This window comes from Urocitellus parryii, chromosome 9 (assembly GCF_045843805.1).
Source record: "Urocitellus parryii isolate mUroPar1 chromosome 9, mUroPar1.hap1, whole genome shotgun sequence".
NCBI lineage: Eukaryota > Metazoa > Chordata > Mammalia > Rodentia > Sciuridae > Urocitellus > Urocitellus parryii.
The window spans coordinates 21060670-21084260 of NC_135539.1; the positions used below are offsets into that span (position 1 = coordinate 21060670).

General features: G+C 49.1%; 1 protein-coding gene and 2 long non-coding RNA genes across 3 annotated transcripts; 1 reads left to right on the forward strand and 2 right to left on the reverse strand.

The window, feature by feature from the left end:
* Positions 1-6: 6 nt before the first annotated feature.
* LOC113190839 (uncharacterized) lies at positions 7-13154 on the reverse strand. Its single transcript, XM_026400332.2, has 6 exons — positions 12474-13154; positions 12215-12328; positions 10608-11548; positions 3914-4013; positions 2429-2611; positions 7-2142 (listed from the first exon to the last, which is right to left on the reverse strand). Exons 1-6 carry the CDS (start codon positions 12667-12669, stop codon positions 509-511), a joined length of 3168 nt encoding a protein of 1055 aa, XP_026256117.1. The 5' UTR covers positions 12670-13154; the 3' UTR covers positions 7-508.
* Positions 13155-13485: 331 nt separating this feature from the next.
* On the reverse strand, positions 13486-17357 carry LOC113190904 (uncharacterized). Its single transcript, XR_013344347.1, has 5 exons — positions 17311-17357; positions 16392-16503; positions 14263-14325; positions 13865-13933; positions 13486-13589 (listed from the first exon to the last, which is right to left on the reverse strand). It is a non-coding gene; the product is annotated as an uncharacterized LOC113190904 (long non-coding RNA).
* A 307-nt stretch (positions 17358-17664) lies between these two features.
* LOC113190905 (uncharacterized) lies at positions 17665-23200 on the forward strand. Its single transcript, XR_003301835.2, has 3 exons — positions 17665-17745; positions 18032-18306; positions 21118-23200. It is a non-coding gene; the product is annotated as an uncharacterized LOC113190905 (long non-coding RNA).
* The last annotated feature ends 391 nt before the right edge of the window (positions 23201-23591 follow it).

Consider the following 23591-nt stretch of genomic DNA (forward strand, 5'->3'; position numbering starts at 1 on the left):
TGAACTCAAATTCAGGGGCTCCAAAGCCTGAGGAAGACAAGGCAGGCTGGGGTTTGCACTCAAGAGGCCCAGGCCCTACCCCAAGGCCCCAATCCCCACCCTACCTACCCTTTTAACCCCTTCCAAACTCAACAGGGTCTCAGCAGCTACCAATCTAAACTACCCCACTCTAATTAGCCCTCCCTCTCCCTCCCCCCCTCCCCATCTAGCACTTTGCCAAGCCAGGCACCCACGAAGGAGCATGCTGCTGAGGCCAGTTCTCTGCTGACCTCTTTCTGGATCTCTCCCAGTGCCTCCTGCTGCCTGTTTGGCCTCCCTCCAATCCCTCTTCATAGCCCATTTCCCATAAGTCTCTAGGGCATGTAACTTCCTGCACCCTGGCCCTCTTGTAGGATGCTCAATTCTTCCATTCTCCTTCAACCCTTCCACTAATCTCTCTAAAGGTTTCTCTAGCTCCCGGTCCCCTTCTCCTCTGCCCACCGCCTCCCCACCCCTGATGGGTCCCGGGTTAACGCCGGCCAGCCGCGTGGGTCCGCTGGTGGCGAATGAGGTCGGAGCTCTGAGAGAAGGCCTTTCCACAGTCATCGCACTTGTAGGGCCGCTCCCCGCTGTGGACCCGGTGATGCTGCAGCAGCGTGGAAGAGCGGCAGAAGCCCTTGCCGCACACGGCGCACCTGTAGGGCCGCTCGCCCGTGTGTGAGCGCTGGTGTTGAATCAGCGTGGAGGAGCGATTGAAGGTCTTGCCACAGTCGGGGCAGCTGTAGGTGCGGCCTGGCAGGTGGGTGCGGGCATGAATGGCCAACACAGAGCTTTGGCCAAAGCGCTTGCCGCACTCCGGGCACTTGAAGGGCTTCTCACGGGCGTGACTGCGGGCATGGGGGATAAGTGCCGACCGCTGGGAGAAGCTTTTGCCGCAGATGCCACAGCTGAAGGGCCTTTGCCCGGTGTGCACCCTCTGGTGGGTACGCAGGGACGAGTTCTGGCTATAGCACTTTCCGCACTCAGGGCAGCTGTAGGGCCGCTCGTGGCTGTGGGTGCGCTGGTGCCGCAAGAGGTAGGAGCTGTCGCCGAAGGCCTTTCCACAGTGGGGGCACTTGTAGGGCTTCTGGCCAGAGTGGGTACGCTGGTGGCGAAGCAGGTAAGAGCTGTCAGCGAAGGCCTTGCCGCAACGGGGACACTTGTAGGGCCGCTCGCCCGTGTGGGTGCGCTGGTGTTTGATGAGGTCAGAGCTCTGGGAAAAAGCCTTGCTACAGACCTCACATTTATAGGGCTTCTCACCGGTATGGATGCGCTGGTGCTGGATGAGAGTGGAGCCCCGCCCAAAGCTCTTCCCGCAGATTCCACAGATGTTGGGCCGAGGGCCCTGCCCACCCCTGGCCCGGCCGCCCCGCCGGCCCCGAAGGGTCCCTGTCAGACCCAAGGGATTCTGGAGCATCTCAAATTGGGGTGTTGCCAGTAGGGCCCCCGTAGGCATTTCAAAAGGTGGCCCCAGGGCCAGGGCTCCTGTAGGCTGTTCCCCAAACCCCTGAGTGAAGGAGTCCAGGGGGTGAACTCCTAAGGGGATACTCAAGGAATTCTTTTCCTCTGGGTTCAGAAGCATCTCTGCACCTTCCTGGAATTTAGAACTTTCAGCCTCAAATTCGGGGCTTTGGGTTTTGAACCCAGGGTTCTGGGGTTCAATTCCAGGGTTTGAGGGTTCATATTCCAGGCTCTGGGATTCATACCTGGAGCTCTGAGATTCAAATTCAGGGCTCTGGGATTCATAACCAGGACTCTTGGGTTCATACCCAGGACTCTTGGGTTCATAGCCAGGACTCCGGGGTTCATAACCAGGGCTCTTAGGGTCATAGCCAGGGCTTTGGGGTTCATACCTAGGGCTCTGGGGTTCAAACTCAGGGCTCTGAGGATCTGATTCAGGACTTCTGGGTGCAAACTCGGGGCTTGGGGGCACAAAGCCAGGGCTTCGGGACTCGAACCCCGGGCTTTCAGGCTCAAACCTGGGGCTTTGGGATTCAAACTCTGGGCTTTGTGGCTCAAACCCGGGGCTTTGGGGTTCAAGCCCAAAAGGTATCTCTTCAACTTCATAGTCCCCACTGCCTTCGTGCTGAGAAATTTCCTCTTCCTCATTCTCACTCGAGTTGCCTGCAGGGTCAAGAGAATTACAGAAAATCCAGATTGTGTGGGGACCTGGAAGGTCATTTGATCCATTAGTTGCCACAAACCTCTCCCCGCGCCCCAAGCAGGGTCGCTGACCCTTTGGCAGGTGCTGAAATTCCCAACCCTTCAGAGAAGACCCAGAACATCCAGTCCCCAGCACCCCCCTACCAAGTCCCAGGTGTCCAAGCCCCCGACCCTCTTTCCCTCCCACGGACCAAAGCCCCTTCTCCCGCTCCCGGTACAATCCTCGGAGGAAAGGTCCCTCCCTCACCTTTGAGGGACCCTTCGGGGCTCCCCATTTCGTCAGGACTTTGCACATCCCGGGGCTCCAGACCCCACGGCGACGCCTCCCGCTCCATCCCCGCCAGCTCCCAGTGCAGCAGCGGTGGCGATGGTGAACGATCCTGAGACCCTGCCTGAGTGCCCTGGGACCTGGGCCCTCGCCACTCGCCTGCTCAGCGCCGCCCAGGGCACCCAGCTGCCCAGCCCTGGCCCCCGAGGCCGGACGTCTTGACCCTGGGCCTCTCCGGCCCGCCGAGCCCCTCCCCTACCCGCGGCCCCGCCCCCCTCCCAAGGTCTCGACTTGTCCCGTGGCCCTCACCAGCCCCCGCGCGTCGGGGCCTCGGAGATGAGGGGCTTCACGACTAACTCTGCCGCCCCTGACCACCGCTCCCCGCCCGAGACCCCGCGGTCTGGCCCCCCGGCCCGGGGCTGGGCTGCGGCTCTCCGACCCCCTCCCCCCGCACAGGAAGTGTCCGTCCGCGGCCAGTTCCCCCCGCTGGCTAGCGCCGCGGCCTCTCTAGGAGCGGCTGGAGGTGGAAACTCGTTGGCATTAACCCTGGGCTGGATGGCCCCGGCTTTAGGGCGAGGGGAAATGCAGCGTGCTGGAGCCAGCGGAAGGGGCTAGGGCAGTTGTGTGCCTATATCCTGGGTCTCCGTCTGTCCACGGGCCTGTCTGTCGATCTCCCGAGCCCTGTGTCCCTCAGTGCGTGTGGCCAAGGGCGAGGCGACAAGCGAGACCAAGGTCAGTGAGAAGGAGTGACGCTTCCCGGCGCCAGCGGGGGCGGCGTCTAAATCCCCTCCCCTCCCAGGCCTTCGGGTCAGCTCCGGCCGCACCTCGGAATCCTAGACGGACTCCCCTTTGACCTCATCGCGGCTCTTGAGCCTGGGACTCCCTCGTCGAACTCCGTGTCCCCACACCAGCGCGCCCACCCTCACTCCTCTTCGGCCCCCTCCCCATTCTTCCTAATCCACCCCTCTCCCCTACTGGGAAGGCTAGGATCGTTGCCAAGGAGACAGCCCCGCCTCCGGCTTCCAGAAGCACCTCCCCTAACTTCCCAAAGAGCTCAACGATTGGTCAATGTGGCTAGTGCATTCGCCGCCCCTCCTCCTCCGACTTCGGTGGCTGCCTTGGCGTTAATGGTCGCCAGGGAACCAGAGGCATCTTTATGATTGGCTGAAAGCACTCAGGCCGGTTGCACCTCTGTCCGCCAGAATTGCCCGGGGGAGTGAGTGGGAGGGAGATGCCCGGCGCCTCGGCCCGTGCTTTCAAAACTTTTCCACCCCCATTTGCCCTCAATTATGTTTTATCTTTTTGAGGAATGAAAGCCAAGGGATGTGAGGATAGATACACTTCCTTACCCTCTCTCCCTGCAGTCCTTTCTCAGCAGTTTCCTTCTTCCCATAGGTTCTAAGTGCTGAAGGAACCAGTCCAGAGATCCTCCTGCAGAGAGGAAGCCTCTTTCTTTTTCATTACCCTGTCTCTTCCCTTTACTCTCCTCAAAGCCTGAATTTAACTCAATCCCTGGGAACCTTAGTCCCTGGTACCTGAATTTTCTCACAGGGAAGCAGGATTTCTTGCAGGGGAGGATGACAATGAAGAGTTCAGGAAGAGAATTGACAGAACCACAGGACCGTTTAAGTGATCTAAGAACTTTCTAGTCCTGTCTGGCTTGACTGGATGTTTGTGGAGGAAGAGAACCTGAGAATACTGCCCCAGGTGTAGCTTTGAATGCAGAAGAAAGTGACCCTGAAAAGACAACTTAATATCATCCAATCTTGTCCTTTTTCTGCCCTTCTTGCTGAAACAAGTTAGGTAACATTCTTGACAATTAAGGAGCCAAATTGTCCTGTGTGAATGTTACAGTGGCCATGGATTGTGTGTTTTCTTGCCTAACTGAACAAATAAAGGTAAGAAACTTGTTGGGAAGAAAGATGGCATCTTCCAATATTCCTGAAAAGAGATGAGAACAATTATTTAGATAATACCAAGTGGTAATGATAAATTCCTTCTTAAGATTGGGAGCCATCTTGCACAAAGGCATGAAAAGCTAATTTCGACTTTACTATAAATTACTGCGATTTCTAAACTTGCTTGGAATGCCTGCCCTTTCCTTGAACTCACCGGAGCCTGGCTTTCCCTGACCAGATAACAACTCTCTCTCAAGCTCTAATGGCCCCCATAAATTCTGATGTTGGGGCCAACTAAAATATTAACTAGCCTTTGTGTTATGCTTGTCAAAATTTTGTTATTTGTAAGTTCTCAAACCCCCCTTTGTGTAAATTTCTGTGTTATAAAGCTGTGCTCCTTAGAAAGCTGCCGGGCTATCTTCTGTTCCCACGGTTTTTGGGAGAGACAGCCCGGCCAGTCAAATTATAAGCTTGCTTTAATTTTATTTAAATTAGAGTCGGTGGTCCTTTCTTTGCATCATGGTCTAACAATAAAAGACTGGAGAGAGGGCTTGGATTGTAGCTCAGTGGCAGTGCGCTTGCCTTCTTGCGTGAGGCCCTGGGTTCGATCCTCAGCACCACATAAAAATAAAGATATTGTGTCCTTCTACAACTTAAAATTAAAAAAAAAAAGACTAGAGAGAGAGAGACTTACAAATAGAATTACAGATCTTTTCACAGTGAAATTGAGGCACCTTTCTGCCCTCCAGGGAAACAGCAACCAGTTCTATGCTTCTGTCCTATCACAATATCTGTTTGTTCTAAAATCTTTGCTAAGAGTGATATGTGTGGTGCATCACTAGAGAGCCCACATAGCCAGAACACCCTACAAAGTGCACTGATTGTGGGAAGAGCTATACATGAGGCCACCTCTTGTCCCCAAAGCACGAACACAGGTAAGAAACAAAAGTTTCCTTTACAACTTTTCTCTGACTTCTAACTTGTTTATTCACCAGAAGATTCACAGAAGAGCAACCAAATTCTACAAAATGTGTGGCAGGTCCTCCAGCCACAGCTCTGACACAGTCCATTGCCTGCATTCTTCTTATCATGAGTCACAAACCCAAAGTGTGGCAGAAGTCAGGCCAGGACTTCCAGCTGCTCTGGCACCAGCATTTCCACAGGGAAATTCAGCCACCTTTGTCCCTAGAGGAAAAGAGTGGCTGACTTCCAGTTCACCTCCCCCAACACTGGGTCCTGTCTATGCAAAGGGCCTTCAACGGGTATCCAGCCTCCACTTGCCACACACCCACAGAGTGAGAAGTTCTAGCAGATGGTGCAGTCCCCTCTGATAAGTAAGGGTTACAACTTCACTGCAAGGCATAGAAAACTTAGGAGTCCACTAGACTTGTTCTACCACTGTGTCCATAGTGAGGAACCCTGTGCACGTCCTGAGCTGAGTGGCCACCTTGTCCACTCAGGGTAAAGGAGCCTGGGGCAGAACCATTCAGTTTAGGGACAAAGTATTGGACAACATTTCAGGGCCCATGCTAGAAAGAGCTTCTCAATGTGTGAAGGACTTCTGCGTGAACTGTCTCTTCCTGCAAGCAAAAGACAAGTCCTCTAAAAGGCCTCTGTCAGGCATGAGAAGAGATGCCCCAATATAGTCAACATGATTTGAGGTGCCCAGGAGAGACCAGCTAAGGCACCGGAAAAATAAAATGTGGTCTTTGTACCAGGGCAGGTCATCCCCTGGCCTGACACATTTGGGACAGACCCTGGAACCAGCCACTATTCTTGCAAAACTAAGAACAGTGAGGGGCTTGGGATGCAGTTGATGGTAGGGTGCTCACTTAGCATATACGAAATTCCTTTTAAGTGATCTAAGAACTCTCCAGTCCTGTCTGGCTGAGAGGAAGAGAATCCAAGAATACTGCCCCAGGTATAGTTTTGAATGCTGAAGAAAGTGACCCTGGAAAGACAAGTTCAATCTCCAGCACCACCTCAAAAAAAAAAAAAAAAAAAGGGTAATTGGAAAATGACCTTTTGTTCAGAGGAGTAGTTCTCTTGAACTTTAGCAGACATAAAATTCCATCCCTGGAGATTCCGATTCAATAGGCTAGAGGCAGAGCCCAGAGCCAGGGAGCTTGCTACATTTTTAAAAAGGCACCCCATGTGATAATTGTGACAGGGATCCCTTATTTTGGAAATATAATCGGCCCTCTGTATCTGTGGGTTCTGCATCCACTAATTTGACCAAATGTAGATTTAAAATATTTGGGAAAAAAATACATCTGTTTTTGTTTTGAATATGTATAGACTTTTTTTGGTCTTGTCAGTATTCTCCACACAATAAAGTATAACTGTTTATGTAGCACTTGTTGTATTAGGTATTTAAGTAATCTAGAGATGATTTAAAGTATACAGGCAGATGTGTGTAGGTTATATGCAAATACTACACCATTTTATACAGGGGACTGGAGCATTTGTGGATTTCAATATCTATGGGGATCCTGGAACCAATTCCCCAACCTTGAAAACAACTGTACTGGCCTAGAGCAAGGTTTAGCTTCTTTGGATCATAAATTTCTTTATGTGTCCTATTCCTAGAAAGACAAATGTTCTGAGGAATTTTAGGGGGTCTTTGGAATTCAAGCTCTTACCTGCCCTTAAATTTTAAGTGGTCTGGTCAAGCTAGGGGTGAGTGATGTGGCTGTAGCTTTTACTTCTCACCCTGGTTGGCTTTTCACAGAGGGCTTATCTTGTCTAGTGCTGACAAGTGTTTCTTCCAATGCACCTGTGAAACCTTGGGAAACCCCTCAACTCAAGATGTTGAGGCAGAGCGCATTTGAGGCCAGCCTTAGTAATTTAGCAAATCCCTAAGCAATTTAGCAAGATTGTATCTCAAAATTAAAAAAAAAAAAATAGGGCTGGGGATGTGGCCCTGTGGTAAAGCACTGTTGGGTTCAATTCCTAGTAAAAACAAAACTAAACAACACCTCTTCCTTGTTTAAATTGTTTCTGAAGCTGAGCCTCAAAGACCCACAAAAGCAGAAAAGGGAGCCCTACTTTTGGTGGAAGTATTTGTGCCAAGAAATGAGCAGCTGAGAATAAGATGGGGCTGAGGCCCAAGGGTTTCATGACCCTAAAGACTTGATTAAACAGTGGAAAGTCGTGTCATGAGAGCAGGAAACAGAGGAGTTGAGTCTGGTTTCTTTCTCAGTTGAGCCCTGAGCAAGCTTTGCAAACTTCAAAGCACTCAAACATGTTTAAGTTGCAATTATGGCACCTTTAATTGGCAAGCTGAGGGCAGGGGCCAGATCTGGCTTGAATCTGAGCTGAGAACTGGTGTTGCAAACTGGGATTTCCCCAGGCAGCACTGAGCCCCAGGGAGGGGCTGGGGCTGTAAACTGGGAATTAAAATCTGGTTTAAAGGTAGCTCCTACTGCCAAGGTGCCTCTTCTCACCTCTGGTTCCCCTTGTGATAAGGTGACACATAAAACAATCCTCCCCAGAAAAGGTTAAGATTAGGAAGACCTTAATGGAGTCAGATTTGAAGATTAGGTGGGTAGAGTTCATTACTTCACCAGAACAGTGCCTTTTCTCCAAATTTTCTACCTTTTCAGAAGTTCCTTGAAGTTGACAGGCCTGCTTTCTTCCTCTCAATCACAGGGCTAAGACAGGTGAACAAGCAAGTGCACATAGGATAGCTAGGACATAAGCCCTGTCATGACTCCATGAAGTGAAGGGTCTTCCTGACCAAGGGAAGTCAGGGTTCACCCATGCTGGCTGTTCCCTGCCACATGCGTGAGGCTGGACTTGAACCACAAAGGAATTGGTGGTAATGGAGTCACAGGGCGATCAGGAAGTTTCTGCAAAGCTTGGAAACAGATGGTACAGTTCCTTCATAATGCCACATGGCTTCTGACCCCATCCCCCTTTGTTCATTATGGCAGGTACCAAAAGAATGAAGATGCAAGATTTGCTTTTGTTGATTTGCAACTCTCATCTTGGGCTGGGTTTTCTCTTGCCTGAGTCTGTCACATGGCTGTTCTCTAAGGCCCATCTTATAACTGGGATCGACTATCCCCAACCAGGTCAGTGCCTAGGTGTTATCACAAGGAACAGACAGATGCCTCTAAACCCTCACTGACAAGTTGGCAAGGAACACATGAATGGTATGATGAAAATGTCAACAGTCAGGCACAGTGTGTACATCTGTAGTCCCAGCTACTCTGCAGGATGGGGCAGAAGATTGCTTGAGCCCAGGAGTTCAGGGCCAGCCCGGACAATATAGTGAGACCATATCTCCCAATCCCAGTGGCTTCGGAGGCTGAGGCAGGAGGATTGCCAGTTCAAAGCCAGCCTCAGCAACTTAGCAAGGCCCTAAGCAATTAGCAAGATCCTGTCTCTAAATAAAATATTCAAAAGGGCTAGTGATTTGGTTCAGTGGTTAAGTGCCCCTGGGTTCAATCCCTGGTACCAAAAAAAAAAAGAAAAAAGAAAAAGAAAGAAAGAAAAAAAGGACAATTAAGAACCTTGGAGTTTCACTGTGTATGTGTGACGTTGGGGGCAGGGTGCGTAGCCTCACCTGATCCCAATGTCCCCAATTGCAAAGGGTCAAGAAAAATAAATCTTCAATTAAAAAGTGTGAGGAGAGCTGTGGATATAGCTCAGTTGTAGAGTGCTTGCCTTGCATGCACAAGGCCTGGGTTCAATCCCCAGCACCACACACACACACACACATAATAATAATAATAATAATAAAGTGTGAGGAGGCCTTCTAGGGTAGCTAAGAAGGCTTGAGCCCCAAGGGTTTCTCAGAAAGGTCCAAGGAGGACTAGGAAGAAATCTTGGGGCCTTCCCCTTCAAAACCAGGACCTGCCAGGTGTGGTGGCACATGCCTACAATCCCAGTGACTCTGGAGGCTGAGGTAGGAGGATCAAAAGTTCAAGGCCATTCTCAGCAACTTACTGAGGCTCCAATCAACTTAGCAAGACCCAGCCTCAAAATAAAAAATAAAAAAGGGCTGGAGATGTGGTTCAGTGGTTAACACCCCCGGATTCAATCTGTGGTACCAAAACCAAAACCAAAAAACCAGGAGCTGCTGATCACCTGAGAGTGGTACTGTAGCATGGCAGATGTCACACTTGGTTTGATTCGGCCCTTACTGCCTCATCCTGACTAGGCTGTCTCCTTCAAGCAAGATGCTTCCTTTCCTAGGCTGTTAAAAGAGTGAAATGAGTTTATGGACGAGATAGAACTTTGTAAACCATAAAACAGGAGAGAAGCAGAGATCTGATACAATCCTTGCTGTTACTTCCCACTTGCCACATTCTCCCATATATACTCATTGCTATTCAAGAAAACCCAAACACTGTAGACCTTGGTTTGTAAACTCAAATGACTCCTTGGGGGCTCAGCAGGTCCAGAGGGAGAAGACCTGCTTTGTCAAAGACATTGATTGGTTCAAGAAACAATTTACTTTATCTTTTTGCTTTAAGAAAAACACTGAAAACACTAAAAAGCAAGCCATGGTTAATGGCTTATCAGCAGTCAGGAGCTGATAAGGAGTGTGGGCTGTGCTTATAGAGCTCTGGCTTCACTGAGGAAGCAGCTGTTGATCTGCTTCTGCCAGCTATGGTTTAATGGGAACTTAGGTTAGGTCAACTTGCCAAATCTTTGGACTTTTCAAGAGAAGCTAGAAACCTAGATTTTTGTGTGAAATACCCCGATTTTTATTATCATTATTATGTGGTGCTGGGGATTGAAACTAGAACTTTGCCCATGCTAGCCCTTTTCAATTTTTTGTTTGAGACAGGGTCTCCCTAACTTACTGAAGCTGTCCTCAAACTTGCAATCCTCTTGCCTCAGCCTCTTGAGATTTAAAAATCTTGGGTTGCTAATTTATAACACTGAAAATGCTGCCTGGGTCAGCCCTGATTCAAGATGCAGCCGGGAGTTTTAACTTCTAACTCTTTAGAGACAATTGGTCAAACAAGGTTCTTTTTGACTTCAATCCTCTTGATACTTCTGAGCTGAAAAACTGCCTTTTTTCCCCCAGAGGGAGGTCCAGTGAGGGTTATACAGCCCTACCTCAAATGAGAGGGGGAGAGCTTCTAGAACCTGGGGAGCAGGGAGCAATGCATCAGCAGATGAAGCTGGTGAGGCTTGTAAGACCATCCTCAGTCCCCAGGTTCAGCTTTTAATTACAAATTCTGTGACTTCCCTGGTCGTCACCAGAGAAGTTCATGCCCCTGAGCTCATCTGGGGCTTCAGACTAGGTCTAGATCTTCACCCTCTGCCTGTCCCCCACACTCCTGGAATATCTCTGGATAAAGCTGAAAGCTTACAGGTGGGTCCAGGTCCCCTGGGCCAGGATCCAGGGTCACAAGCAACCCACCAGCCCCCCGACCCCTGCGGACCCCAGCTCCTGGCCGATGGACCCACTGATGCTTGGCCATGGCTGACTTCTGGCCAAAGCACCTGCCACACTGAGGGCAGGGGTAGGGTCGCTCGCCACTATGGGTACGCCTATGGGCTGCCATTTCAGAGCTCTGCCGGAAACATCGCCCACAGTCTGGGCATGGGTAGGGCTTCTCGCCTGTGTGGGTGCGCAAATGGCGCCGAAGGTCTGAGGCATGGGCAAAGGCCCGGCCACAGTCTGTGCAGGGGAAAGGGGTCTTGCCGCTGTGCACCCGCTGATGCTGGTGAAGGGCAGAGCTCTGGCTGAAGCAGCGGCCACAGTCAGCACAGCGGTAGGGCTTCTCGCCGGTGTGGACGCGCAGGTGGGTAGTGAGGGCGGAGCGCTGCGTGAAGGCCCGGCCACAGTCGGGGCAGCGGTGGGGCCGCTCCCCTCGGTGGATGGCCCGGTGCTTACTCAGGGAGGAAGCCCGGCCAAAGCCCTTGCCACAGTCAGGGCAGCAGAAGGGCTTCTCTCCTGTGTGGGTGTAGAGATGCTCCACCAGTGTGGAGCGCCAGGCGAAACTCTTGCCGCACACATAGCAGCCATGACGCTGATCTGCTCGTGGGACAGATGGGTGGGCACGGAGCGGAGGGCGACCCCGGTGACGGACCTTGGACCGCCTCTCTAAGCCGGAAAGGAACCCAGCTGAGGATGGTTGGGGGACCTTCTGCCCAGGAATTCCAGAATCCACAGAAAGTGTCTTCTCCAGCGCTTCTGGCTCTTCCCTTTCCCTTTTTATTTCCTTGTTTCTGGAATCTGATGGAAGACAGAGGCAAGAGCTCAGACTCAGGCTCATCCTAGTCCTTGAATCCCACAACCTGCACAGTGACACACCTCTCACATACACCACTTTCTGGACCCACGGCTGTCTCTGGGACTTAGTGAAGAATGGGCAGAGGATCTTGAATGAACACCTTTCATCAGCTTTAGGGACAGAAAGGAGGGGAGGGAAGAGCAGTATATTGTCCCTCAGGGATAGGGAAATGGCACTTGAGGACAGGAGAGGTACCATTTGGACTGGATCAAGAAAGATGAATGGATGCTTATGGATGTTCCCAGAGGCAGAAACAGCTTAAAGAAAGGCATGAATGAGGCCAGCAATGACAAAGTAATGGAGGCTGAGCCCTTGAAGAACTAAAGAAATACAGCAATAAAAGCCAAGAGAAAATGAACTGCAACACACAGGTAGTAGAGAAGCCAGAGTAATGATGTGTGTGTGTGTGTGGGGGGGGTAGCAACAGAGCTTAGTGACCAAATAGGTGTGAGAGCTCAAAGGAGTGGAGACAGGTGGGCCCAGCCGCCTCTTTCTAGGCTGAGTCCAAAAGCCAGGCAGGGGCCAGGAATGATGGTTTCGGCTGAGACGCAATTCAGGGAAGAAAATGCTAAGCAGGTAAGTCCCCTTGAGCCTGAGTACATATTCACCTGTATCTGCTTCTGTTGGGCACTTGGCGACCTCGGGATCCTGGGCATCCGGATGCCACAGTTCGGCCTCTTCCTCCACCCAGGAGATGAGCGCTGGCTTGGTGCCTCCGCCTCCTGGGAAAAAAGAACGCAAACCCCCGCGTTGTGGAGAGGCCACCCCACACTGTCCCGACTTCCCCGACCTGGGGCCTCCCACTACGCGGGCAGAATCCAGGGTACAGGGGGCATGTGGGCGCCGGCGGGCAGGCAGGGCTCTCACCGAGAGCGCTCAGGTGGAGGTAGGTCTCGCGCATCACGTCCCGGTACAGCGCCCTTTGCGCCGGCCGCAGGCACCCCCACTCCTCCAGGGAGAAGTACACGGCCACGTCCGCGAAGCTCACGGCCCCGGGCTCCCTGCACTCGGCCCCGGCCCCATTCGGTTCCCGGGCCGGGACAGGAGCCAGAGGCGGCGCCATGGAAACTGCCAGCTCCGGCGACAGGCCAGCCACCTCCCCCTACCGAACCTGGCTCTGCGGAGCGTCCCGCGCTTAAGAACGCCTCCCCAGCCCGGGCTCAGGGTTCGGAGGGCGGGAATTAGGACCCAGACAGGGCAAGACCGGGCCTCTCCTGGGCCCACTGGAGTGGATGAGAACTGAGAGCGACGGATACATAATCAGAACCGGGAGTTGCCTTCATAAAAATGGCGGCAACACGGCCTCTCGAACTTTGCTCCCACGCCGTCATGCCCACGGTGATGCCAGCCGGGTATTTCCCCGCCGCTTTGTCTTCCAGCCCTCATCCAAAATGGCCGCGGCGGCTGCAAGTGCCAGTCCGAGAACCCGCCGCGCGCCCCTGAGCCGGGTGGGCTAGGACTCCGCGAGCGGAGGGCGGAGCTGCTGCCCTATCTGGGTTCAGGCCGGGTCCCTTGCGGAGAGTCGCTGCGGGCCCGAACTGATGATCGCTGTGCTTTTGGGGTTGGGAAGTTAGTTTGCTTTTCTGGGCCGTTCTTGTTATGTTATTAGCTCAAAATTGTATGATAGCAGCCATTTCTCAATGTTGACAGTTAAAAATTAAAAAATAAATAAATAAAAGAGAATCTTTTCTATTGGAAACTTGTTCAAGACTAAAATTCTGGGCACACTAGGTAATGGGGCCACTAGCGAGCCTAGCCTAGTGTCTCAGAAAGGACAGAAGAACCCTCTTGTGCAAGCTGATACTCCCCCCACCTTCCCTGCAGGACCCACCTTTACAGGTCGACTGCCTTCCTGGCTAGGCCTGGATGTCATTCAAGCACCTGGAATTCCACATGCCTCAAACTGATCTCTTAGAGAATGGGTATGGCTCAATGGTAGAGGGTTTGAAGGTATGTGTGCCACTCTGGGTTCCATTGTTAAACCTTAATGTAAAGAAAAGACCACCCACTCCAATTTAAATCAAATTAAAGCAAGCTTGCAATTCCCATCAGCCCAGGCTGTCTCTCCCAAAACCCGTGGGAATAGAAGACAGCCCTCCAGCTCTCTAGGATCGCAGTTTTATAGCACCAAAAAGTTGCAAAAGAGGAGTGTCTTGAGAACTTACAGATAATAGGATTTTGATAAGCATAATACATAGGCAGATAATAATTTAATGGACTAGGGGCTGGGGATGTGGCTCAAGCGGTAGCACGCTCACCTGACATGCGTGCGGCCCGGGTTCGATCCTCAGCACCACATACAAGCAAAGATGTTGTGTCCGCCATAACTAAAAAATAAATGTTGAAATTCTCTCTCTCTCTCTCTCTCTCTCTCAAAAAAAAAATAATAATAATAATTTAATGGTCTAAATGGTTCAGCACTTAAGGAGTAAATTTAGATCCCAACATCAGAATTTATGAGGCCACTAGAGTTTCAGAGAGGGTGGTTATCTGGCCAGGGAAAGCCAGAATTTATGGGGGCCACTAATGTTTCAGAGAGGGTTGTTATCTGGTCAGGGAAAGCCAGGCATGGGTGAGTTCAAGGCAAGGGCAGGCATTCCAAGCAGGTTTAGAAATTGCAGTAATTTATAGTAAAGCCGAAATTAACTTTTCATGCCTTTGTGACGAGATGGCTCCCAATCTTGAGAGAATTAGACTGGGTTTATCAGCATCCCCAATACTGCAAAAAGCAAAAACAAAATAAACTGACAAACTGAACTCACTTTCTTTCCCAAGCACACTCCCAACCTCAGGTCTTCTATTTAAACAAGTGTCACCATCTCTAACCCTAAAACTCCCTCTTGTTTATTTCTTAAAATATTTTTGGTAGTTGTAGATGGACAGAATGCCTTTATTTTATTTATTTATTATGTGGTGCTGAGGATCAAACCCAGTGCCTCACATGTGCTAGACAAGTGCTCTGCCACTGAGCTAGAGCCCCAGCCCTCCCTCTCATTTATTGACTGCCAGCTCTGCTCCCACATGCCTTCATACATACCCTGCCCTAGGGAGACTTGGTATTTTTCTCTGGGCAGGCTAAATCAATCACAGCATTTCGCGTGCTTCATGAAAAGACTTCATCTCTTCAACAAGTTTGCTGTGAAGCTTTCACCTGACACTTTGCTTAGTGGATGCTTTTCCCCACACCCAGGGTAGCTGGGCAAATAAAGAGTTGATCACAGCAGACTGAGGAGGAGACAAAAGAGCTTGGGCAGGGAAGACTGACTGAAGAGTGGGCTGGAAAGGGTGAGGGTGTAGAGTTGCTCCCAAGGGTCTACACCAACAGCCCTGGTTCTCCCAGTCTCTCAGGCCCCAGAAGGACACAGAGAACATTGAAAACTTCCCTTAAGAGCAATGACATTTTGTCACCTCTCAGTGCCCACTCCCTGAGTGACTCGTCACCCACAGACTAGGAAGACTTATGGGGGGTCTGGACCCTTCTAGGGAAGAACCAGGAGCAGAGTTCACACCCCTGGAGGTGAGCCCCTAAGGGCCATGGGACCACAACATTGGGTCCCCCAGTAAGCCTCTGACTGAAGTATGGCCCACTAAAGGAAGACATAAAAACACTGTTCCAATGTTACTCCCTGTGGTAGAAACAGGTGCTACAGGCAAAAGGTCACTCCATGCAGTACCAACTGGGCCAGACTGAAGATTTTGGCAAATCATGACTACACTTGGGAACAGCCATGAGGTTGCTGGGTGAGTGCCAGGTGTTTGAAACCTGGCACAGATTGAGGGTTTGGGGAAGGTTTGGGATACAGACAGCTGGCCTCTTCTAAATGTTTTTTTTTTTTTTTTTTTTCCTGAGTGGCTACTCAGAAAGAAACAAGTAGTTTTTTTTTTTTTTTAAACAAAGATTTTAAAAAAAAATCTATCTTCCATTCCACACCCTGCTCTGGGACCTCCCCAAGGGTTACTTACATTTAGGTAACAGCATCAAACTTCACAACAGCAGAAGGATTCAGATGGGTAGCTAGCCCCTGGGAGCCACCCGACCCCTGAACTATGCTGGGCAATTGAGGGGCTTACCAGGTAGGGCCAATCACACATTTTAGGATGGATCATAGGAGCAACTATTACAGTGCTTAGGGAAGTGGAGATGGAAAGGTGTAACACCTCCAACCTAAATTTGAATTCACACTCTGCCACTGACCTCAAGTTTGAATGATTCATATAGTGTGGCCTGATCATGGTACCACTGGAGCCTCAAAGCCAATTACGTGAGAAGAAGGTCAAAATCTCAGGCTCTAGTGTGTGTTAGAAATTCAGGTCAGCAGAAATTAGTAACACTGGCAGCAAAGAATATGTAGATGATGTTTCTTGCTCAACAGAACATCCTCTCTTCTAGCTGGAACCAGTACACTGTCCCTACTGGCTTTCAGGTTTCTGCCTTCCTATTGATCCTGAGTATCTGTGCCTCACAGCTGAGATTCTTCCTTCACCCAAGAGATGAAGGTGGTTTGGGGTCTAAGAATCCTGGGGAAAACACTCATTACTTAAGAAACCTATCCTAAGATTACCTGTGCATAGCGGAGCATGGTTGCACATGCTTATAATCTCAGCAACTCCAGAGGCTAAGGCAGGAATTCGAGGCCAGCTGGGGCAATTTAGCAAGGCCCTAAGCAACTTAGTGAGACCGTTTCAAAATAAAAAATAAAAAGGGCTGGGGATGTGACTCTGTGGTTAAACTCCCCTGGGTTCAATCCCTGGTACCACTCCCCCCCCCACCCCCACCAAAACTACCTGTGTACTAATTGAATGAAAGTGGAGCATCTCTTCCATTCAGGGCAGATGTTCTGCATGTTGAAGTCACTGTTGAATCAAAATGAAGTTTCTGCTCTAAGTTTTCAATAAGCTGAGGGAGAGAGACACCAGGTATGAGTTTCGTTGGCACAAGTTTCTAGAAGATCTTCTGGGCAGATTGTATAGAACTTCATGACTATACAAATAAGACACAGAGCCATGGTTCTGAGTAGGGTTCTAGCATAGGGTAGAAGGGATTCATAAGACCCCCCCACACCAATATTGAACTGAGGGCACTCTACCACTGAACTATATCCTCAGTCCTTTTTTTCATTTTTTGAAACAGGGCCTTGCTAAATTGCTGAGGCTAGCCTTGGACCTGAATGCTCTTGCCTCAGCCCCTAGAGTCGCTGGGATTTAGAGGGGTAAGCCACCAAACCTAGCTCCAGGGGGAATTTCTGGAGGTAGCATTTGAGAGCATTGAAGGATGAGTTAAATTTGGAGGTGTAACCTAAGTGGGACTGCCTCTCCGAAGGTAGAGAGCTGGTTGGAATTCCAAGTGATGCAGCATGCCGTCCACTGTGGTATATACACTCCCGAACTTTTTACAGTGGGTTCTGATAGGCCATTGGAGGAATGTGGCAGGGGGAAGCAGCTAGGAATTTCAGTGAGGTTGACCTGGAGAGGGAGGAATCAATCTGGGGCAGGAGTGAAGGCGAGTCAGACACAAGGCCCTGCCCATGCCACCCATCTTTTCCTTTTTCAGAAATCCCCACCAGCTAACGAACACGTGTGCACCCCGCATAACGCAGACACCCCACTATCCCAGGCCACGTCTGCGAAGCTCACAGCCTTCGATCTCTCCCCTTCTCAGTTCTTCACTGGCACAACGGGAGGGAAACAAAAGAGTTCCGCTAACCCAGAGAGCGACGCTAAGGAATCTGGGGGCCAAGGCGGGGAATAGGGAGCTCGGCGACCGGAAATACCTTTGGGTGCGTCCGCTCTAGGACCGCGAGAAACTCAGGTTACACGAACTCAGTGGTGCGGGGGCTAGAAAACTAAGGTGACCTCAGAAAAGATGGCTGCGTCCTAGGCTCTATTCATTTTAGAAAAAGTCCCTGAATAGCTTGAATGTCAACCTGGTGTCAGTAACCTGGATTATTCCCCCTAGAAACACTCTGTCCTCTGTTCCTGAGGGTCCCTTGGCGGCTCCACTTGCCCATAGTTAATATGGCCCCGGTTGCTTCGGGTTATGAGCTCAGGGAGAGCGGCGGCGAGTGATCCAGAAGTGGAAAAAGATGGGGTCAGGGAACCTGGTGCCCCCCCCCGCCGCCGCCTCAATTTCTGCAAGAAGGTATAACCAGCGATCTTTTTAAAAAAAAAAAAAAAAAACTCTTTTAAAATGTTATTAAAAATTTCATTGGGCTGGGGGGTGTGGCTCAAGCGGTAGCGCGCTCGCCTGGCTTGTGTGCGGCCCGGGTTCGATCCTCAGCACCACATACAAACAAAGATGTTGTGTCTGCTGAAAACTAAAAAATAAATATTAAAAAAAAATTAAAAAAAAATTTCATTGACCAGGTGCGGAAGAATATTCAGTGACGTCACTTCCTATTCAATTTCTTTATTATCGGTTTCTTAAGTATTCCTGAACAGAAGTCATATTTACTAGCTCTGAGGACACTGGGCAGAATATCTCTCAATGCCTTAGGAGTTCAACGTCGTCTGAGAAAAGAGAAAGCTGAAACCCGGCTGTTAGCCAAAGGCAGATACCCCTTCAGTGATTGCAGGTCTTCAGCCTTTCCCAGCGCCTCACACTGCCTCCTCCAGGTGTGTGCCAGAAAAGCTACGTGAACACTTTGAATATGCTGACCCCTGCTGACCATATGAAAAGGAGCTGGATTTTAAGTGTATTAAGGTATGATTGTGTAAAAAATTAGGTGCATTAATGGATGACAGGATTCATTTGTTTCATTTATTTATTTTCAATTTTTTTGTGGGTGATACGGATTGAACCCAGGGCTTTGATCATGTTAGGAAAACGTACCACTGAGCTACATTCCCAGCTCCTTGTTTGTTTTTAAAGCTCCACTTCCTTGAATTTCCTAATTCCAGGCTCTCCAGACAGAAGATAATAGCCCACTCTACAAAACTGCACTTGGTTCTGTGATATGACTAAAGAGATTAGTAGTATTTGTTTACCTTAATTGGTCATTTACTATGTACAAGACTTTAAGTGCTGCAGGGCAAGGTGGCAAAGCCTGTAATCCAGCAGCTTGGGAGATTGAGGCAGGAGAATCGTGAGTTCAAACACAACCTCAGCGAAAGCGAGGTGCTAAGCAACTCTGTGAGACCCTGTCTCTAAGTAAAATACAAAATAGGGCTGGGGATGTGGCTCAGTGGTTAAACACCCCTTGGTCCAATTCCTGGTTTAAACACACACATACACACACACACACACACACACACACACACACACACACTTTAAGTGGTCTTTCTGGTTAACTCATTAAACAACTCTTCAGAGATAGGTAATCTCGTTTATCAGGAAGCTAAGGACCAGAGATTATCTTCTTCAGGCTACAGAACTAGTGAGTAGTGGAGCCAGGATTGAAATCCAGGCAATCTGACTCCAGAACACATGCTGGAACACACAGAATTGAGAAGGCACTTTTTTTTTTTTTTAAGAGAGAGAGAGAGAAAGAGAATTTTAATATTTATCTTTCAGTTTTCAGCGGACACAACATCTTTGTTTGTATGTGGTGCTGAGGATGGAACCTGGGCCGCACGCATGCCAGGCTGAGCCACATCCCTAGCCCAAGAGAAGGCAATTTTTCAACAACCAGAGAGAAGTAGAATTTGAGGCCAGATAGAGTAGTAACATGGGGTAGTGCAAGAAGCAGGGACCTAGAGATCAGAAAAGATACTTCGGGCCTCATGCACTGTTCCACAGTCCTATAACCCTGAAAAGAAAAGCTAAAAATAATAGGCTATGATAAGCCATGAAAAGTAAATAAGAAAGATATATTTAAGGGTCATGTAAAAGAGGAAGAAAGTCGTTTCATGTGTATAGGAGGTATGTGAAATTGCCCAGGAGGAAGGATGACAGGAACAAAAGGTGCCCTGTGGGCTTCTCTGATTCAGACCCTTACAGATTTAAGTCTGGGGTCTCCTTGCTGGTCTCTGGGCGCCTAGCCTTTTGCCTTTCCCATCCATCCTTTGTGACAGTCTGTTGTAGTGAAAAGAAATGAGAAATCAGGAGGTTTAGGTTTCAGACTTGTCTCTGCCACTGACTCAACTGTGTGACCTTCAGTAAGTTCCCTCCTATCTCTGGGCCTCAGCTTTCTCTGACTATATTCTGTGGAACGGTATTCCCACAAAATGCCCTATGGGGGAAAAATAATAATTTTCCTCCATGTCCCTTAGAGAGTCCCTTTAACATATTTAAGATACAGGGCAGTCTTCAGAAAGAAACCTAAGGCCAGATGTGGTGGTATATGCCTGTTGTCCCAGCTATTTGGGATGCTGAAGCAGGAGGATCCCTTGAGCCCATGATTTGGAGACCAACCTAGGTGAGACTCTTACTCAAAAAAAAAAAAAAAAAAAAAAAAGAAAGAAAAAGAAAAAAGAAAGAAAAGAAAAGGGAAGAAGAAAGAAAGAACCAGGTGTAATGGCACATGTCTGTAATCCCAAGTAGGAAGCTGAGGCAGGAGAACTTCAAATTCAATGCCAGCTTGGGCAACTTAGCAAGACCCTATCTCAGATTTAAAAAAAAAAAAAAAATAGAAAGGGCTGGGGATGTACCTCAGTGGTCGAGCACCACTGGATTCAATCCCTAGTACCAGAAAGAGAGAATGAGGCTGAGGATGTAGCTCAGGGATAGAGTGCTTTCCTAGCATGTCTGAGGCCCTGAGTTCCATCCCCAATACTGAAAAAAGAAAGGAGGGGAGGGAGAGGGGAAGGAAAGAACTGCATCCACTGCTTTCCAAACCGTGCTTAAAACACTGACCCACAGGAGTTTTAGAGGCTTAAAAGCCCACCCCAGGGCTACCCAGGAACTGGCTCCTCCATCTTCCTCTTCACTCAACCTGAAACCATCATTCCAGGCTCCTTTGATGCTCCCCACACTTAGCCAAAGAAGGAAGCAGGTGCTTCTTGTTAACCTCTAGCCTCATCTGCAACTCTCCATCTCCACCCTTCCTCTATCCTCCTCTATAGTTCATTCTCAGAGCAGCCAAAGTGTGTTTGTTTGTTTAATGCAAATCAGATCTAATTAAGGGGCTGGGCATGTGGCTCAAGCGCTAGCGCTCGCCTGGCATGCGTGTGTGCGGCCCGGGTTCGATCCTCAGCACCACATACAAACAAAGATGTTGTGTCCGCCAAGAACTAAAAAATAAACATTAAAAATTTCTCTCTCCTCTCTCACTCTCTCTTTAAAAAAAAAAAAAAAAAAAAAGATCTAATTAACATGCTGCCTAAACCCCCAGTGGTTTACACCAAGCACATACAGGAGTCAACTTCACACACAAAAAGGGACAGTGGTTGCCAATGGTTGCGGGGAGGGAGGAATATGGAGTCAGTGTTTCATGGGTGCAGAATTTTAATTGGGGAAAATGAAGAAGTTCTGGAGCCTGATTGGGTTTTTATTTCTTTGTTGTTGTTGTTGTTGTTAATTTTTTGTTGTAATTGTAGATTAACAAAATGCCTTTATTTTATTTGTTAATTTTAGGTGGTGCTAAGGATCGAACCCAGTGCCTCATGCATGCTAGGCAAGCGCTTTGCTACTGATCTGCAGCCCCAGCCCATGATGGTTTTGATAGTCATAAAACAATTTGAATGTAAAGCCACATGATGAGGTTTCAGTCCATAGCAAGTACAACAACTGTCTCAAGGGATTATGTTGCCAGGTGATGTCAAATCCTTCTTAGTTTAAGTACTCTATGATATTCACACAACAATTAAGTGGCCTAAGGCAGCATTCCTCAGAATGAACCCCTGTGCTTAATCAACACATGATTGTATTTATAGCCACTGTACTGTGTACTTAAAAATAGTTTAGGTGGGAGTGGGGAGTATGGCTCAATGGTAGAGCAATCGACAAGTATGTGCAAGGCCCTGGATTTAATCCATAGCACTGTACAAACACAATCCTGGTATATTTAGAACCAAGTCCAAACTTTGCATTCTTGCAACCAGAGCTTCTGTGACCTGCCCCTTCCCCTTCTCCATGCCATCTGTAAATCTGTACTCTGCTCTTGGGTCCAAACACAGGTGTCTTTTCTGTACCTCTCCCAAACTCATTCCTAGTTCAGAAGGTTCACTTGCTGTTCCCTGTACCCCCTACTCTTTCCATCCCAAAACCCGCAGCCCCGAGACCCTTTCCTCTCCAACTCCCATGGCTCCTCAACAGATCTGTAGGGTCTAGGCTTCTTCCACAAATCTCACTTCACATGCTTTGCAAAGACATCTTCTGACAACACCTATCAAACAGTCCTGCTTTTGTTCAGGAACTTCCTATGGTTCCTCAGTACCTGCAAAATAAACTTCAGACTCTTCTGCTGGGATGGGTTGCTCTCTCAGATTGACCTGTTATAGCTTAGATATGAGATGTCCCCTAAGGTCATGTGTGAGACAATGCAAGAAGGTTCAGAAGTAAAATGATTAGATTATGAGAGCTTGAATCTAATCAATGGATTAATCCACTGATGTGGATTAACTGGATTATAATTGAAGTGGCACCCTCTTTCTCCCTAGAAAAGACTTTAGCTGGGCTTCTCTAGAAATCATCACCCAGACTGATTTTAGGACTATCAGCAAAAGAGTCTCTGCAAAAGAGTTCAGTGTAGATAAACTTCCTATTTTCCTGCCACCCTATTTTACTTGGCCACTGGCTGAGAAGATACCAGCACTCCAGGTGCTGGACACCCCTTATTAGTTTTCTCAAACATATCTGTTAGGTGCAGGGCAGGCTGAAGTAAGTTATCTGCAGGGCAGGCTGAACGAATGTTAGCTGCAGGATAACCCACGCACTCAAACCCCCCTCTGTCTGGTCCTTTATCACCTGTTTGCATCAAGGCTGAACACTCAACCCCCATCGGTCTGGTGCAACGGAAACCCACATCTAGCCCCCTGCCCCATCTGCCTGAAGGCAGAATATGACACTACTGTATGATCCAATCACTGTAGGCCAACAAGGCAGCTCGCAGACCCAGAGACCCCATTAGATTTGGGCTATAAAAACTCCCTCCTGCTGGGCCCCTCTCTCTTGCTCTTGCTCTTTCTTCTCTTGCTTCCACTCTCCCTCTCCCTCTCTCCTCTCCTCTTCTCTCTCTCTCTGCTCTCCCCCCCTTTCTTCTCTCTTTCCCCACTCTTTCTTTCTCTCTCTTTTTCTCCTCTTTTGCACTGCTGCAATAAAGATCTCTTAGTTGCTCAAAGTGTTGTGGTCACTTTCCTTTCAATATCCAGCATAGTACTTTGAAGAAATGTGCAAACAAGGCCTCTGCCCTTGAGCTAAGCTTCACAGAGATGTCTACATTTTTAAGATAAGAGAAGTTTCCAACTGGGCTCCATGGTAACAGCTGGCAGGAGGAGAAAAGAAGGGGAGAAGAAGCTCTCCCCTTCTCAGGTGTTGTCCTTGAAAGGTTAACTTGACCAAAATAGTGAAAGAAAAAGCTGCTTTTATGTGAACTTCTGCAGACTGTGAACTTCTGAGCCCCTCCCCTTACATGCTGGGTATAAAACTCTGAAACTCCCTGAACTTGGGGTTCAGGGGGTTGATTGATTACAGCAAAGGCTTTACCCTCTGAACCTGGCTGCAGCCAAATAAAAGTGTTTCCTGCTATCTTCGGTGCCTTGCCTCGTTTGTCCCTGCAGCATAAAGATAGGTAGGATGTGGCTGCAAGATATAGGTCACTGGGTGCTTAACTTTAGGGTATATACTTTGAACCTGAACAGAACACTTCCTCTTCCCTCCCTCTCCCTCTTTCTCTCCCCTGCCCCCTTCTCTCCTTCCTGGCTGTCATGTCTCAGCCGCTGTCCTCCACCAGACCCTTCTCCCTTAACATTCTGCCTCACTTGGGGGCAGAGCTATGGAGTTGGTCAGCCATGGACTGAACCTCTGAAATTTTCAGCCAAAATAAATTTTTCCTCCTCTACATTGTTCTCTTCGGGTCTTTCAGTCACAGTGACACAAAGCTGACTAAA